Source organism: Spea bombifrons, chromosome 2 (genome assembly GCF_027358695.1).
Source record: "Spea bombifrons isolate aSpeBom1 chromosome 2, aSpeBom1.2.pri, whole genome shotgun sequence".
NCBI classification, from domain to species: domain Eukaryota; kingdom Metazoa; phylum Chordata; class Amphibia; order Anura; family Pelobatidae; genus Spea; species Spea bombifrons.
Window position 1 is genome coordinate 38,228,476 of NC_071088.1, and position 18,018 is coordinate 38,246,493.

Genomic DNA, 18,018 nt, shown 5'->3' on the forward strand with positions numbered 1-18,018 from the left:
TATATATATATATATATATATATAATAATTTAGAGATAAATCAAATAAAATTTAAAACTAATTATATTATAAGCATATATTGTCTCTCACTTGCTAGTCAGCCTAATTTCCATAACTTGTTGTGGTTAGGGCATCTGTGTACTTTTTTATACAAAGGGATGACAGTGTATCTACTTGAAGACTTATGTTCCGTTTATTAGAGTGACTTAGAGAGGCACAGAGAATATTGATCCTGATAGATAACTTGTTTTTAAAACTACATGAGACGTTCCTTTGTACACTTTTCCACAAGGCTAATACATTCATAATCAGACCACCCAAGAGTCCTTGGCCATGTGACTTCAAAATGGATTAGATGCTCAGTTCCTTGCAAGGGAGGTCACTTTAAGTACCACATTGAAGACGTACACACGTTGACATACGTACCAGAACATGTTGTACATACCATTAAAAGTGTGAGTGTAAAGCAGCGTTCTCACTTATCAAGTTTTTAACGTCATCTCTCATCATTGTAAGATTGACAGTACTACTTTCCAAAAGCAAATCAAAATAATAAGACTCAACACTAATGCCCTATACCGTGACCAGGGATAAAAATGTAGAGCATCACCTCGGCCAATAAAGCAGCTATACCAACATTAGTCGGCATACTTTTCTCAGAAAAAAAAGACTTAAAACAATTTTCAATGTCTGGAGCTGACAAGAGCCCCAAATTGCCACCCTGTAGAAAAAAAAAGGAATCAGAAGGGCGGATTTTACTTAGCTGCTGTTCACAATGTAAGGATGAGTCGATGCCTTGATGTCCTATAAAATGTTCAGGAACCTGGATTCCCAGACACTCAGAGTAAAATATTCAAAGTCCACCAACTACCAGTATTTACATTAAAAGCCACACTGAAACCCGAGGCCAAGATCCTTATAACCACCAGATCCACTATTAGAAAAATCCCAGCAATACGTTGATGTCAGTACGTTCTTCTTATTCTTTGCTGTTGGTGAATGCGAGAGAGAAAAAAAAACAAAAAACAACATTATCCCAAAACTATTTTTCTTACGAGTTTGGATATCCTTTAAACACTGACTGGTTAATCTGCTTCGATGTGATTTAAACAATAAAGCAGAAAATGAATGGAATCTAAGTGCTACTCTAGCTGATTTTTACATATTTTTTTTTGCATTTTCTATTTTTTTTCCCCCCGACAGACAAAATACCTGACAACATCACAGTATGCACTGTTTTTGACTTATAAGGCTAATACAAATTGTTTTAATAATTAAGAACACCAGCAAAGGGAAAAATGTGTGTATGTGCTCGCCTCTATAATAATGTGCCGGACCCATAATGTGCTAGGAGCTATTCTGTTCCCTGAACAGTTCAATGTCCTCTCGCTTACGGAAAACAAAAGAAAATAGAATTTCTTTTCACGGGGTCTCAAACCCCTACCCAGTCCCCATTGTCCATATATATATATTTTTTTTTTTTCGAGGAACTGGAACACAAATCTTGTGTCATTTTTGTTGCTGGCAGATTCTCTTCCAAGGAGGAAAATCCATTTATTTTCACCTGCTGCCCCCCCACTCATTTCCCCCAGAACCTACAATATAATTTTTCGCTACTCCCTTGTATTTTTATATATATATATTTTTTTATTTTTTTTTTTTAGTCATTTCTTCATGAATAAATATTATCCACTGAAAACCTTAAAAAAAGGTGTTTAGACACAGTGTTGTCAGTTTGATTTTTGTGTTAACTTCTCTTCTTGCCATGGAAAATGTCCTAACAGCCAGCTATCAAAAAAAAAAGAAAAAAGAAAAAAAAACATACATACTTCTATATGTAAGAATACAGGGATGTATGTACATATCCCCCTTTTTTTCACACATAAGCTCATTCAACATCACTTCTTGATGGTAAATGGCAAGTATAGCAGAAGCCGGTCACTTCTCTGCTGCTAATTCCACAATACTGCAGCAAAAAAAGGTTGCGGTATGGTAGCCTTGGTTCTGATGCAAAGTCATCTTACAACGCAGACACTTTCACAATGTTGCTTGTACTGTGCATGTTTCTGGCATGTCCAGGAGGGCTGGCGGGTTTGTTCTCCCCTTCTCGGGTCAAAGCTGGAGAAGTAGGGATGCTAATAATTGCAGTTGTTATCTGCGGAGCTTTGCAATTTGATCTTAAGCCATCATCTGACTTCAGGTTTAGGCTGGAACGACTGAAAGATAGGAGACATTTAACTGGTGACATACAGGTGAGAATATGTTAATACATTGATGGATATGGTTTTGCAAAATTCAACAGGCCATTTGCATGGTAATGAGCAATTGTGACATAAATATTGCAAATTCACTTCTCTTAAATATTCAATTCATTCTTAATGAATACTAATCCGATATATCAGTATGTACTGGTACACAAAGACATAGACAAAGAGATTTATTCACTAATCTGCATATTTATGGTCCAAAAATTGATGTACCTGGAAGGGGATAAGCGTAATGCTTTTTAAAAAAAAATTATTTATAAAGCACACTCTAAATCAACCCTAAGAATAGTTGAAAGGTTTTGTTTCTCAACATTCCTATAGTTGCTGAAGTGAGTAGAATACGTCAATGTGTAAAAAAAGGGAACCAACTGAAGGATGATGGTAAGAAAAAGTAAGTGAACCCTCTTGGAATTACCAGCCTTTATAAATACATTTGTCTTAAAATATGATATGAAATTAATCTCCGTTACAATAATTCCAAACACAATCCGTATTAACTAATAACACAAAAAGTATTGTATTGTTCTTGTCCATATTGAATACATTATTCAAACATTCACAGTGTGGGTTCGAAAAAGTATATGAACCCCCAGTCTTATCACTTCAACAAAAGCTAACTGGAGTCTGGAATTTGCAAACCTGGAGTCCAATCAATGAACCAGGATTAGAAGTGTGTTTTATAGCTACTATACATAACATTTTAAGTTTGCTATTCTCAAGAAACATTTGCTGATGTGAACCATGCCTTACAAAAAAGAAACCTCATTTGACCTACATTTAAGAATTAATGATTTGCATAAAGCTGGAAAGGGTTACAAAATAATTTCAAAGAGGTTATATATTCAACACGCCACAGTTAGTCAAATTCTTTATAAATGGAACATAGTGACATAGTAATATAGGTTAAAATTAAGACCTAAGTCCATCATGTTCACTCCCCCGACCTATCCTTCCTGCTTTTGATCCAAAAGCAGGCAAAAATAAACACAATAAAAGTCAATTAACCTATTTTACTGAGGCTAGAACAGGGCACGACACTATTTGTTCAATCAGGTGAAAAAAGAGCCCTAGAGTAACAACTTGAACCATTGGAACTGGTTAACATCTCTGTTCATGAGCCAACCATATGCCAAACATTGAACATACATGGAGTCTATGGCAGGACACCATGGAGGAAGTCATTGCTCTCCAATTTGGCATCGCTGTTCGCCTATAATTTGGAAAAGAGCACGTTGACACTCCACAACGTGCAAATGGTTGAAATGTTTTGGAAGGTTGAATTGTTTAGGAAGAACACACAGCTCTATGTATGGCATAAAAGGGACACCCCGCATACCCACATAAAAAAAATCATCCCAAATATTGTGCAGGTAGCATCATGATTTAAAGCTGCATTGCTGCCTCAGGGCCTGGACAGTTTGCCATCATCGAGGGGACAATGAATTCTTAGGTTTATCAAAGTTTCATACAAGATAATGTCAGTGTGGCTGTCCACCAGCTGAAGCTCAGTAGAAGATGAGTAATGCCCCAGACATCTTAGGGATATGGCTGAGTTTAAGCACTTCTGTAAGCTAGAATGATCTGAAATTCCTTGTGAACTTTGTGCAGGTCTGATCTGCAGCTGCCGCTTGTTTGAGGTTATTGCAACCAAAGGTGGTTTCGACCAGTTATTGAATCCAAGGGTTCACTTACTTTTTCCACAAGTACTCCGAATGTTTAATGAGTGTGTTTAATAAAGACATGAAATATTATTATTGTTTGTATGTTATTAGTTTAAGAACATGCGTGGGGGTTAGCTTTAACACAATTAATCACAACAGCCAAAACTGAATAAAGGTCTAAAACCATGAATCACTAATTATTTTTTAATGTTCAGTTTTTAACTTTTTTACATCTATTTTTTCTTGCTTTGACATCACATCTGTCTCTTTTATGTATGCGGTCATGGAAATTTCATGCAAAAGTTCACTTGTTTGCCATGAACCATCTGTAAAGAGATACAGCACTGGAATCCTGTTGTCTGTCTAAGCAGGAAGGTATAAGATGCATCCTGGAGTTTGCCTGCATTGCTTAGCAGACGCATGCTCGGGAGTCAAGACTATAGATTGTTTACAGCAATGCAGTTCCTCTGTAAAGCTATAAACTCAAATATCTTAAGTCTAAACAGCAATTTAAAACATACTACGCTGTAGTAAGAGGATACCTCTTAAATATACCACAGGATATTTTGTTTTATTATTAAATGTGAGGAAAAAAACATTTTTGTTTGCCAGCTATAAACAGTAGCTTTCCATGTGCTTTTGGTGTATTTTGTCTTTTGTGAGGCTGCTCCTGACCTCACACTTTGGAAGGTAAGGCTATCCAAACTGGAGGCAAAGTGCCACAGACTAGAAATTTGTGAGAGTGCTGCATACTTCAAACACGGTGCATACACAAGAACTCTCTGCACCTGACCTTAAAGCTCCTATTACAGTTGTTTGCCAAGCCTATGGGTCAGCCTTTTTGTCTTTTGGAGGGTTGAGTGATGATGGTGGTCACCTACTTCTCCAAAGATGTTACCTACTACTTGGCTATTTACTGCTGGTTTGAGCTTCCCTGTCCCTGTACGCGGTTACCATCTGCTTCAGGACATGGAGGAAGAGAATTCTGGTATACTAGCCCTTGGAATTCCCCAGGTATGGTAAGATGCTGTCATGAGCCCTTTAAACCCCTTCCTATGGCACTTTCTACTTTTCTCAGTGAGGCTTCCTGAATCTACTACGTCCCTTGTTCTCTACAATTACTGACTATTTTCAGTGTACTGTGAAGCTGCTATACCATCCATGATAAATGGGTGCACCCATACCTGGTAGTTAGAGATGGTTGATCACTGCACTGGATGTGGATGGTGCTAAGCTCCTGCATGCTTCGGAGCCTCGTGGCTGGCACACTGGAGTTGGGGAGGTGGGTGGTTTTTTTGTTGCGTCGAGAGCAGCAGGATGTACTGAGCCCGTGATGACTTGACAAAGACGGGCTTCGGCTTGATGGGTAATTTTGCATGGAGCTCTCCCTGCAGTTCTGCTCAAACAACTGGTCATCCATAAACTCATGGTTCTGTTGAGACATTATGAGTGAGTGCCAAGAATCTGCATACATCGAAACATAGAAAAGTCATCCACACTAGTGACCTAGGACTATCTTCTGCTCTCTTTGAAAGCCACTTTCACATTACACATAAATAAATGCGAACATACAAGAAGCATTGACCCATTTGTTCATAAGTTCCTAGCTCTGACGAGTTGTCACCAGTATTTCAGGGCTCCATACTATGACCTTTTTATATCTGAGAGTTGAATGTTTAAATCCCCTTATATTAAGAAAGGCCATCTTGGCCTATCTTGGAGGAGAAGGTCACTTGGGTTGAAACGCTCAACTCTCGGATTCAACCCTTTTTGGAGGCATACTTCCATGTGTCTGAAAGTCACTTCCATGTGTCTGTAATGATGCAACTAGGGAATTGCACTAGAGTTAAACTTACTCTCTGTATTGTGAAGGAAGGCTGAGCTGGCCCTGTAGAATACATATATAAAACTGTAACTAATCTCCCCAAATGATCTATGTGGTACGCAGTTCCAGCTTAGCTATTCTTGGTGGAAAATCTCATCTGCAAACTTGGTTTAGCAAGATATTTAAAAGCTACACATTTTATCAACCTAAAAAATATTATACACATAATCCTTTGCAGAATGGGGTCTACAATTGTTCCCTGATATCTCAAATGAAGCTTTGTGGTCTGGTGGCTAGGTTGCATTAGATTTTAGACAAATCTTGCTCCTGGCCAGACAACGTCTATAAACGAAAAATCCCATTAAGTTGCCTACTCATTTTGGTCTTTATCTCCTGCTATAGTAACTATGCAACACCCCAGGTTTAAAACGTGTTAAATAATTTCAGCGTTTAACTCCACTACATAGTTATAAACTACATTTTCTTTGTTGGTTATCTGTGAATATCTATTGTAAAACGATTAGTATAAAATGGATTATCTAAAATAATTTGAAAGACTGCAAAAGGTAAGCCTATGATATCCAACATCATCTAAGGTATCGCTGTCCAGGTCAGCAACAAGTGAAATGTATGTATCCCAGAAAAGGAATGGCATGCATAGAAAACCTAGATAGATGACATGGTTTAAGTGCAATTTTAGGAACACTATACTGTATGGGATTTTATTTGAAAAAAAAAATCTTTCTGAAACATCCATGAGAATTCCATACATCACTCATGAGCTCACACAAAAATCAACACTTAAGGATGGGCACTTTCATTGGTATAGAAATTATTATTTTGTTAATGTTAAGTCACTAAAGTTATGAGATATACATGATATATATAAACTAATTCAAGCAATAAGGTATAGGTTAATAGGTTTTTTTTTTTTTAGTTGTTGGAACCAGTGAACTTGCCCAACCTTATTACACTCTCGCATATTGGAAAAAAAACAAAATTAATACCTTGATGGTGGTAGTTCGTACAGATAACAGGGGATCATCCACAAGATAGGACAATCCCTACAGGACAACATGCCAACAGAAGATAAAAACATGGTTGATTGTACATTCCAGCATTCCAGTTCTCAGCCCCAACATTCCAAATTGCACATGCCGGAGTTTTAAAGTGCAAGGAGACACCTTAAAGTTACAAGATCATTGTTTTGTGTCCTACGATTATATTTTATTATCTCATCCAAATGAGAAAAAAATGTCATCTGCTGTACATCTTAAAACAGTGTTATTTTTTATATCACTATATTTATATGTTAATGTGCAGTAGGTTATTTTTAAAATAAGATCAAAGTGGTTCACCTAGGACTTCAAGGGACAGTCTAATGTCTCACAGTGCTCTACTGACAAAGAATCTCTATTAAAGTGTTTTGTTTGGATGCTGCTGTCCACATTTGGAACTGGTTTTGGTTGCTTCAAGCAGCCAATCACTCAAATAAAAAATCTCTAAATTATTTTAATGCAACATAACTCTATCTGTGCGATACATTTAAAGGTGACACAGTTCCACACCCAGAAGCTCTCCTGGGTCTCCGAGTCAGTTTCTTCTTTCTACGAGTAGGGAAGTCATGAATAGCCACATTCCCTCCCACTCTCCACCCAATTAAGGCTGGGACTAGCACCACTGCTACCTGTGACAAACCCCACTCTTTTATAAAGCCACCTCTCTAGAAAAGGGAGAGCTCTAGGTAGCCCACTCTGTTTCCAGCTATGCACAGATATCAAAGGCATTAAAGTTCATATAATGGTTGGAATGTCCTTTTAATGTTCCACAAATAATCATTATTCTTGTTGTTTTATTGTTTTATGACATGGTTGATTAATTATAATTTTACATAGAAATGTTTGTTATTTGGGTTTTTTTTGCTTCTCTTTTATTTGCATGACCTATACCTGTTTCATCAATAATTGACATGGTATTGACTATACCAGAGATGCACTTCACCCGGTGATGGCCTTACACTTGCTCTGGGACCAGAGGAGGTCATGTTAATAGTTAATAGTTAAGTATTCACATTGTTATTGTGTAGAAAGCCATTGACTCTGGAAATGCTGTGCTGACTTACACAACCACCAAAACTCTGGCTTATAAAAACCTACAATTGGTCCTGAACAGGCCTGCCTGGCTCCTGAATCCATATATTAGACTGAAAGGCCACTAATCCATCTAATAAATCCAAAATGTGTTATATTTGAAAAGTCTCGTCTTAGGTTCAGGATATCTTTATGCCTATCTTTTTGCTTCCGTAAGGTATACTTCACTGCTGACTTGGGAAAATGATTTCATTGGGAGCAGTTTCAAGCCACTGATTGGCTACTTTAAGCAGCCAATCGGTGGCATGAAAACAAGACCCCAGAGGGAGCATTGTGATGGAGACAAGTGCTTTATTTATGTACCTATTTTTAAATAGATTAAAAATGCATATTCGAGTACCTACAAAGTACCTTCATAGTGTTCCTTGTTGACTTGCTAACTGGAACACTAGACTGTCCCTTTAAGAAGAATTTTAACATAGTACAGGGAAGTTTATTTTTTGGGAGGATAGATTATTAGAAGAAGAAGTCATTTTCTAAAACTAGAGTGTCAGAGGTTTAGATGTAATGTAGGAAGACGTGGTAGAGACTAAAACAGTGAGTGAATTTAAACATTAATGAGCGAGGCATATAACTATACTGCATATTGGGAGACCAAGGACTGCTTAAGGTCTGAGTCTTTAAATTAGGAAAAATGGCGGACTAAAAGGGCCAAATGGTTCTTTTCTGGGGTCCGCTTCTATGTTTCTATGCATGTTTTAGGAGGGTCTGATCCAGTAGACACATTATCCATGTGTATCTTTAATGTGTTATATGTACGTTTTTAAAGAAGGTTAGGTTAGAAACATAATTAATGTTTTATATTGGTCCTTACTCAAATGAATCATTCAATGTAATAACACATGGGAATGTCTAACAAATGTTCAACTTTAAAAGGCGTCACTTGCACTCCAAAACAACATTTCATTATTTCCAATACTTTGCATTCAGCAAAACATTTAGTTCAATGGATCAAGAATTGCCTCATTTGTGGTCTGAGATTCCTTGTCATTTTTCTTCATTTATTCTTTTGTGTTATATGTAGAAATGCTAGTCAGGTATACTGAATTTACATCACACAAGGCAGAGGACACTGCAGGCCCAAATAATCCAGACACGTGCCCGACAAAGCAGGATCGTGTTCAAAGGAACAGGAGGCACAACATGCAGCAGTCAACTAGAGGTGAAATAGTCAACTTTCACTGTGTTAGCCACAGATGGAGAGACGCTACCAGGGATTAAATAATCAATCAAGAGTGTAGTTAGAGGGTTGTAAAATACAGCTCCCGGTCTAGTCTAGGAGAGACTTCAGAGCATACTGCTGGACTGATCACTGCAAAGTGCAGGTATACAGCGGTGAGCCTAGGCTTACTGGCACCTGGGTGTTGGATTTCATTGGCACCCCCTCCCAAGTAGCGCATGTGTTAACACACAGGCATACAGCAAACTCACTTTAACACCCCCACTAACACACCTTTCGGGAGTGCCAAACCTGGTTGCACCCACCTTAACGCAGGGGAAATTGAGAGAGGGATGTTGTTGTCCAGGTGCCTGGTTTAGCTGGGTATCTCCGGTTAGCCGGGGATAAAGGCACGCAAGCAAACTGCTTGCCGATAGTAGCGTTAGATCTCCAAGTAGGACATAAGTTTTGATTTATGTTTGTTTTTTTGTTGACGTATTTGTAACAGCCTCTGTGTATGCTTCCTGGTGTCTGTATGCTGATTTAATGCAGAATAAAATGCTGCACCTCCTACAACAAGCCTATAAAACCTTACACCAAGGCATACATTTAGGCAGACTAGATGGGCCGAATGGTTCTTATCTGCCATCAAATTCTATGTTTCTAGGTTGCATTTGCAGTAGAATACACTTTATTCTTCACGGATTGTAGTAACGTATGGTTCATTTCTTTAAGTTAGAAGTCAAGCGTAGCAGCCGAGTATTACTGTTAAGAGGTTTAGGATGATGTGGTGTTCTTAGGCCAACATGACCCATGTCATTAAAAAAACTTGCCAGGAACTGTCTCTATCTCAGACTCTAAAATGAGATATATATTCCAAATCTATTCAGGGCTTAACCCTGACAGCTGTTTGTGTCACAGTCACTGATTATGTATCTTAAAAATGTAGCATATATAAAATGTTGTGCTGCCAGTGCTAGGTCAATCATGCCCTGTTTGTTCTCATCCATATGCCACCCTTGACTGTATCCAGCCCAAACTTGGCAAACCCCCAATGTAGCTACTCTGGGTAGCTTGCCCTCCAACCTATGGATCTGCTGCTTTTAAAATATCCCCAGGTGTTGTGCCAATGTGACTGTAGGGAGTCCGTAAGTGGCTGCTAAGGCAAACCTTGAAAGGTACCTCCTGGTAATACTGATCAACATCCCTTGAAGTTGAATGGATAAGTCAATGCCTTGCCTGCCATGATAAAGTATCTGCAAATGGCATTTTGAAATTTGACATTTTGAAGCAAACTCTGCCTACATTTGATTGTAAAACTTACTGTTTTTTTTTTCTCCAGGAAAATCTCAAACCACAAGAAAGTCAATTACTTGCAAATGCTTTATAGGCAATTCAGTGGCACAACATTATTTTAATGAGAAAGGAGGAAAAAAAGAGAAGATGAAAAATCTGTTATACGATACACAGGGAAACTCATTCCAGAAATATTGCATAGTAAGCACAAGTTAGGAGGAAATGTTTTAAACCAAAAGCAGAACTTTAATATGTCTAAACATTAGTCGTCCATAAAGCAATGTAGACATACTTGCCAATAGTCTGTCTCATGCCAAGCCAGGGCCTGTTACATCTTGGTCTCACCTGGCTTTTTGTTGCAGAGTGGGCATCTTTCAGAGTGGAAGATACTCTGTAAAGTCATTGGTAAGGACAACCAGCAGGTGAGACATGTCCCAAACAAATTGGGACAGTTGGCAAGTATGACTAGGTATCCCAGCAACTGCACAGAACTAGACCTTTAAGACGGCAGCCATGGGTACCTTGTGGTCACAAATAGCACAGAATGGCTGTTTTTGATTCATCATAAAATGTCAAATGTGAAAAAATGAAAAATAAGTAACCGACCACCGGGATGAAAGGGACGAAAGCGTTGTTATAACAATGACTTTAGCCTGTTTAGTCTGCTTTTAAATATTGCTTTCACATCTCTTTGTTGTATGTTAGAATGTATGTTAGTGATGAGATTGTTTTACTCTTCTGATCTAAAGAGGCACATATTTAAATTGAATTACCAAGTTAGGTACCCCATGGAGTACAAAGTGTTTCCCACCAAAGGAATGCAAAAGGCTACATACACAGTTTTATAGGGTAGAAGTAGCAAACTAACAAAAATTATATTTTGCAGGCCATCACTACAGCATCATTCGACTACTATGAGTGAAACAGCAGCTCCCCTGGAGCTTCAGGTTAGTACAGCCAATCCCCCAGCACGGGAAAAAGCAGTTCCTCCTCTACCTACATCCTGTTAAGCATGTCCAGAACACATATTTGTGTTTTCAAAGGGTTAAAATTATTTTTTTAAATGTATTATTTTGTAAATGGTACATATACTGAATGGAATCAGTATATCTTGTGGTGAGAAGCTATTGTGGTCAAGTACAATTAAGTATGTGCTCACTTTAAACTTCATGACTTGTCCTCAATCAAATTCAACTGAGAACTGGGGACTTTAACACGATCTGTGCATCATTAATCTCCATTAAGCTACAATTTAGTCTAACTAGAAATGTATTGCTTGGCCAGATCTAAAATGACAATGACAATCATGTTGGTTGACCATCAGAGGCATTTGTTTCAGAAAAACATTACAACATATTTACATCATTGCACAGATTTTGTGGAAATAGCATTTACTTAAATCATGCATTTTACTAAGATTATCCTTCTCTAGGATCAAGTTAGTTCCATGGTAATGTAATGGCTTTGACCACAAGACACCATAAGGTGACCTTGGTATAATATCTTCAGAACAATTTCATCAATTAATTGAGTATTGTTAAAATTTGTAAAAAAAAACCTTTAATTGTTTGACATTCTGAGATAGATCAGCTCATTTCAAAGAAGAAACACCTAATGCAGTAGTGACCGAAGCTCAGTTGGGAGTCTCCACAAAACTTGGGATTTCTCCCATGTTCAGCATCTTGTGGAAGCTCTAATCAGTGCTTAGTGGGAGCTGACTGGATGTCAAGATGAGAAACCCTGACAAGTTTATCTTTGGAGGTTTGAGTTGTCTACAGATGTTAAAAAGTTACTGTCGGCAGCACGGCAGATTGACTTTAACCCGGTGAGTCCATTTATGCTGGAACTGCCAGCTAAACAACCAATGCAGATTGTGAAATTGGGAGAGGCCAAGGAGCTCTGCAGAGTGTTTCACATAGAAGTAATCTACGAGGTAGGTTGTCTTCAAAAATATTTTTTGATGTGACTACTCCTAGATATGTGATCTTTATTGTAAAGATCGTGTAAAACAAATCTTGGATAGTAACTGCCCTTTTTAAATAAAGGTTACATACATGCACATAACTAAAGAGATGCTTCAGCATGATGCACATTATTGTCATTTGTATGTCCCTTGTACATAATCTTAAAATATAAGAAGAGAACACACACAATCCACTTACAGTTGTTTTTTCCAGGCAGTGCAGCAGGTGGTGGTGTTGGCTTTCTATCAAGGAGCCTGATTTTCCAGTGTTTGTCTCTTCCTCTGTGGAGCCCTAAACACAGGTAGATCTTTGGGTTAATGCCATGCACTTATTAAACCTCCTTTACAATAAAAACCTATAAAGATGTCTAATGAGATGGTCATGGTATAATTGTGAAACCTAAGTTCTATTTTAGTATTATAAATGCATACCGCTCATGTACCGTTTTTAAGTGGGGCAGTCATCATTTTCAATCACTGTCTTGCTTTTGCGGGCAGTGGGGATCATGGGCCAGTAAGGGAGATCAGAGGATTTCCTTTGACTGGCCCAGTGAGCTGTGAAATCGATCAAGGTGTGTGCCTTTGCAGCTCAATCGCAGTTCCCACGTAGTCATCCTTATGATCTGTTGAACCAGAGTGCCACAGTATGATGTAATATCCCAGTGTTCTGCTTCAGTACATTGTAAGGTGGCTGGACGGGGGAGGTAGGTGGCTGCCCCTGAACCTAGCTTTAACCATTCCCCACTTTTAACCACACCTCCAATGAAGGTGTCCTGCTTTGGGCATCTGAGATGTTGGGGTCACACCGTATGACCAACAGCATGTGGACACCTAACCATCATACCTGTATGAGCTTGTTGGACATCTCATTGTTTTCCCATTTTGTGGGTTTGCGTTATATAACCAACCACAGCAATGGGTTTGAAAATTCAATGATAAGTTCAACAAAGCCGCTATCAAAATGTTAAACATAACGTGCAAATATTTGTTGTTATAGACATTAAAACTGTCTGTAAGGGTATTGTGTGTTATAAATTGTAAAGAATGCAATTTTCATGAAACATTAGTTCTTTGTGTACTTAGTTCATCTGATTACACTTAAAGTGGACCTCTTTTGGAAAGGTTTTCCAGACCCTAGGCAGCACCCCAGCCACTCCACTTACCTCTGAGTTTGTGGTATCACGTCCCAGTTTAAGGACATGTGGCCCTGGGTACTGTTAATATGTCATGCAAGGTTGTGCTGGCTAGGTAGATAGCAGAGGCCTTCATTGTTTAATTGCGCTTGTTACATATGTCCCATGGAGCAGCACTGCACTGGAAAGCCTGCCTGCCTGCCTGCCCCTGACTATGTGGGTCTGCTTCCCTAAGAATATTGACCATATGGAATTTGTTTTTGTAATACATTTTGTTTTTGTTTTATAATAGATATATTAGCCTTCTTGTGTGGTCTACTTAATGGGTTAACCCCTGCAGTTCAGCTACATCTTTTAATGTTTTTTTCTGTACCATCTGTTGAGTGTCAGTGCACCCAATATTAATATCCTAATATTTTGAGCTCAGGGCTCATCAAAGTGTTTTGGCAATTAACAGTACAATAAACATTAGTTAGCATGCTTTTTATGAGCAATAAAAAATGTGATCATTAAATGTGATAAAATACTACTATAAATTAAGTAATGATGTTGCTAAGGTGCTGTCTGAACCATTATAGAGGGAGAATGAGAAACGAAGAGAGAGGTTTCCCCATTCTGTTGGTTCACTGATAAAATACATGGCCCTCTGGGGTCCTATCTGAGAATGACTGGACAAAAAGGACATGCTCAATGGACCATTCGTTCACCCAGTTTGTTTTCATATTTTAAAATTTGTCACTTTCCAAAAAAGGTAAACGTTGTTGTTGCAGCCATCTTAAGAGCAATGAGAAACTAATTCAATGTTTTTCTTCTAAGCTTGATTTTTTTTCACTTTAAAGAATTGACTAAAACTGGAATAAACACTTTAAAAGTCAATGGCTCAACCCCCTGAAGATTTTATGCGTCTATAAATTTACTGGCATGTGATATTTCCAGTCAGGGAGGGCATAACAACCCTAAGGGCTGTAGTTTGCTGGAGATCTACCTTCTGGTTAGTCCTGGTTTAGGTTAAAAAAGCATCTGGAACAGTTCAATGGAAGACATTTATAAATAATCAGGAATGATGCATACCGTTAGTTCTAGGGCTTCATTAAGCAGTCCATTACGTTTGCTGTGCAAATAGGCTGAGGAGCTCCCTGTTTTGGCTACCTTGATTCTTGCAAGCCGGGCTTTCTGTGTGGAGAGGAACAAAACAAATTAGTTAAAACCACAGACCACTTCACATTAAATAATTTCACTATGAGTATCGGCTCACCCTTATCAAATATTAACCCTTTAACAATCCCTGACAAAGCTACTATGGTAATAACTTACAAATGGTGTCCACCAAATGGTTCTAATAACGGTCCCTATATGGCAAAGATATTCTGAATTATGTCTGCTGTGTTCAGACAGTGTTTTCAACTCTGATGTAACAGTGAGAAAATCAACTTTAGTGATGTTCAGAAATCATTAATTAAAAGTAGAATATGATGGAGAATTTACCCACAAAGATCTTGTGAACTTTTAAATAAAACTGAATAACCAGCGGGTCAATCCATTTTAATGGACAAAAGAGAATGCAAAAAAAACTAAGGAACACAGAAAGATCAGATAAGATGGGACTGTCGCTTCTGGTTGTATCTATTTCTTAATTGTATTGTGAAGTTGTGAATTTAAAGAAACGTTTGCAGGCCACTTTTGGCCAAAACCTGCTGTTGTGTCTCCTTGCCAGATATTATGATCAATAGTAAGCCCTTACATTTTTTAAATACATATGTAGCAAATATTTAAAACCACATTAAAACAGAAAGAAATAGACATCATCTCCATGATTCATAAGAAAGACCTGATATTTGAACTTTTTAAGGAAAGGATGTTGACAAAAATGACAATCTTCAATAAATGTTCCAATGTAGACAAAAAATACCTTGACAAGAATAGCTAAAAAGAAAACCCTAAAAAAAGGGAAGCATCAACAAAGAAGGCCATGATAATATTATAGCTCCTATACCTTTTCAACATGATACCTTCAGTGGTGATAGAAAACAAAATAAACAGTTAATACCGGTATTTGTGCACGACTCACTTCCGACAGCATGTTATGGACACTGCAGGTGTCCGTACTGTTGAGGAGAAAAACTAGACAGCAGGAAGTAATCTGTCCTATGGTAAGCAAGACATTTTCACTGGCATGCTTAAGATAATAATAATTTGCTTAATTGTTTTCTTATGTATGGAAAACCAAAATGTAATGACTTTGCAATCTATTGATTTGATGGTAGATATGGTAGATGGTATCTGTATACATTTTGAAACTTTCCACGGTTTAATTTATAAACCAATTTCCTGCTGTTTCTATACACATTATGATGGCATTTAGGGCTGTAGGATACTGTGATACACTCATATCCAACATGCTGAATTCCTAGAAAAGGAAGGAGTCCCTCCTAACCAGAGGCGCGCCAAAGTGGGTGCTGGAGACACAGGGGTGCCTATGGTGGTGATATAACATGGGCTCCACTTGATGTAAGGGACAGGCGAGCTGTGTGAGCTACATTGATAATGAGAGAAGGAGAGAGTGAGTCTGTGTATTGTCAGATAAGTGTATGGTGGTAGAGAGAGTGTGAATATATGATGTTAGCTTGTGCGTGTGTTACTGCATGCTGCTAGCATGTGGTATTGTATGATGTTAGCATGTGTGATGAGTGTGTATTAACTCAAGATTGCAAGCTTGCGAGCAGGGCCACCTAATATATCAGTTTGTCTTAGTCTGTCAATTCTCGTCTTGTCATACCCCTTGAATATTTGTATTGTAAGAAGCACTGCGTAAAGTGTTTGCGGTATATAAATAAAAGATAATAATAATAATTCTTATTATTATTTGATGTCAACGTGTGGCTGTATTAGTGTATGGTGTTAGTGTGTGTATCAGCGTATAGTGAAGGGTGAGCCTATGGTTAGTTGTGCGAGGGAGAGGAGGGAAATAATGTGTGTATATATGGGTGTTATATAGGGTGTTAGAGTGAATTTGTGTGTTAGAATGTTTTAGTTTGGGCAAGGGATACCTGTATATCAAAGGCTTATAAAGAGGCTTTAAATGAGACCTGGGAGAGATCCCAAGTATGATTAAAAAACACAAGACGCCTGCTTCTAAAATACTTGTCCATTTCCGGAAGTATAAAATCACATCATTTACATATTTTTTAAGATTCAGAAAAAAACTAAAATGATTCAGGTAGTATTGCTTTTGGTCCGCATGATTTGTTTTTATGGCATTTATCATTTCACCCAATTTTCCTGAATCTGATATCACATATCTGGCAGCTAATTTCACAAGCATCAAGCAGCAGAGTTTCCTTTTAACGTTTATTATTTTTGTTACAGATTTTGGCCCCGACGCTTGTAATTTGACTAATCAAAGGGTCTAAGCACCCCTTTTCTCTGTTCTTTCCCTGTTCAAAAGAGGCTGGATCCCTTTTTACTCTGTTCAGTCGCAAAAGGTAAATACATGAAAATAGATTCTGTCCTAATTATATTTGGACATGTTTTCGAATGTAATCTTTTTGTGAGCTCATGCGGAACTATGCTCCTATCCCGCTAATTATTATTAGTTAATTACATTTGGAATATAAAAGGAAGCAAAGTGTTGTAATTGTAGAGGTAAATATCACTGTTGTCACCGTTCCAAAACTAGGAAATAATGAGGTACTTCATGAATACTCTAAATTTGTATTTCGCTCATATCTGGCATTTTGTTTAATTCACTTTAGGTTGAATAATTTGAGGAAACAAATTGGCAAAAGATGGTTTGCATTAACAATCCAAATAATGGTCTATGTAGCAGGCTGTCCCATTTTACTAATACAAATTACAGATCACATAAAGGTTTTCAATTAGCCACAGACCGGCCAGGGTGTTAAGATATCAGTGCTTGTTTTAATTAGAATTTCTCACCTGTGGTCAAGTAAAGCCCTCCTTAGATAGTTGTCAGTTGACATTTTATGAGCATGTTTTCAGGTACAAAAGAGAATATGAATAAAAACGAATTCTGCGGTGGGGTCACGCTACTAAATCACTCCCAGTGAGCCCTGCACCCACAATTACGATTCCTATGATCCTCTGCTAGTTTGAGCATAGGTAATTGGAAGTATAACTTTTTTAAACCACTCAGCAGCTAAAACTGAAAGCTTATTGAATCTTGAATCTAAATGTGTTCTACCTTGGCCATGAATAAGTTGCCCAAGATGGCGAGAGCCTGGTTTGGACACAAATAATTCAGTCAGCATGGCTGAAGCTTTTTTGTCACCAGTGCCTTTCATTCTCGAGGGAATTTACATAGGTTTCATTTTTATGCAAAATGAGGACTTCATGCAGAGTTTCATGTATTTTTTCCTCATCTTAAAAGAGCATTCTGAATAAGTCTCAAACTAATCATCCCAAGTTCCAAGCGCAGACAGGTGCTTAATGGATTTCCGCATTAAAGTGGTCAGGAATTCTAAAATTTGCCCTCCCTTATTGGCAGGTAACCAATAGTTCTTATTCCTGCTAATATTGTGTAGGTCTCCCTTTTGTCCCCTTCTTA

At 37.9% G+C, this 18,018-nt stretch overlaps 1 protein-coding gene across 1 annotated transcript in view; it reads right to left on the minus strand.

Annotated features, from left to right (window-relative positions):
- Positions 1-1,163: 1,163 nt before the first annotated feature.
- The window catches only part of KCND3 (potassium voltage-gated channel subfamily D member 3), a 187,606-nt gene continuing 170,751 nt past the window's right edge, over positions 1,164-18,018 (minus strand). The window contains exons 4-8 of the mRNA XM_053457567.1: positions 14,526-14,627; positions 12,521-12,613; positions 6,761-6,817; positions 5,113-5,360; positions 1,164-2,216 (exon numbers count right to left, since the gene is read on the minus strand). Coding sequence (XP_053313542.1) covers positions 2,021-2,216; positions 5,113-5,360; positions 6,761-6,817; positions 12,521-12,613; positions 14,526-14,627 — 696 coding nt within the window. The 3' untranslated portion in view covers positions 1,164-2,020. The remainder of the gene's footprint in view (positions 2,217-5,112; positions 5,361-6,760; positions 6,818-12,520; positions 12,614-14,525; positions 14,628-18,018) is intronic.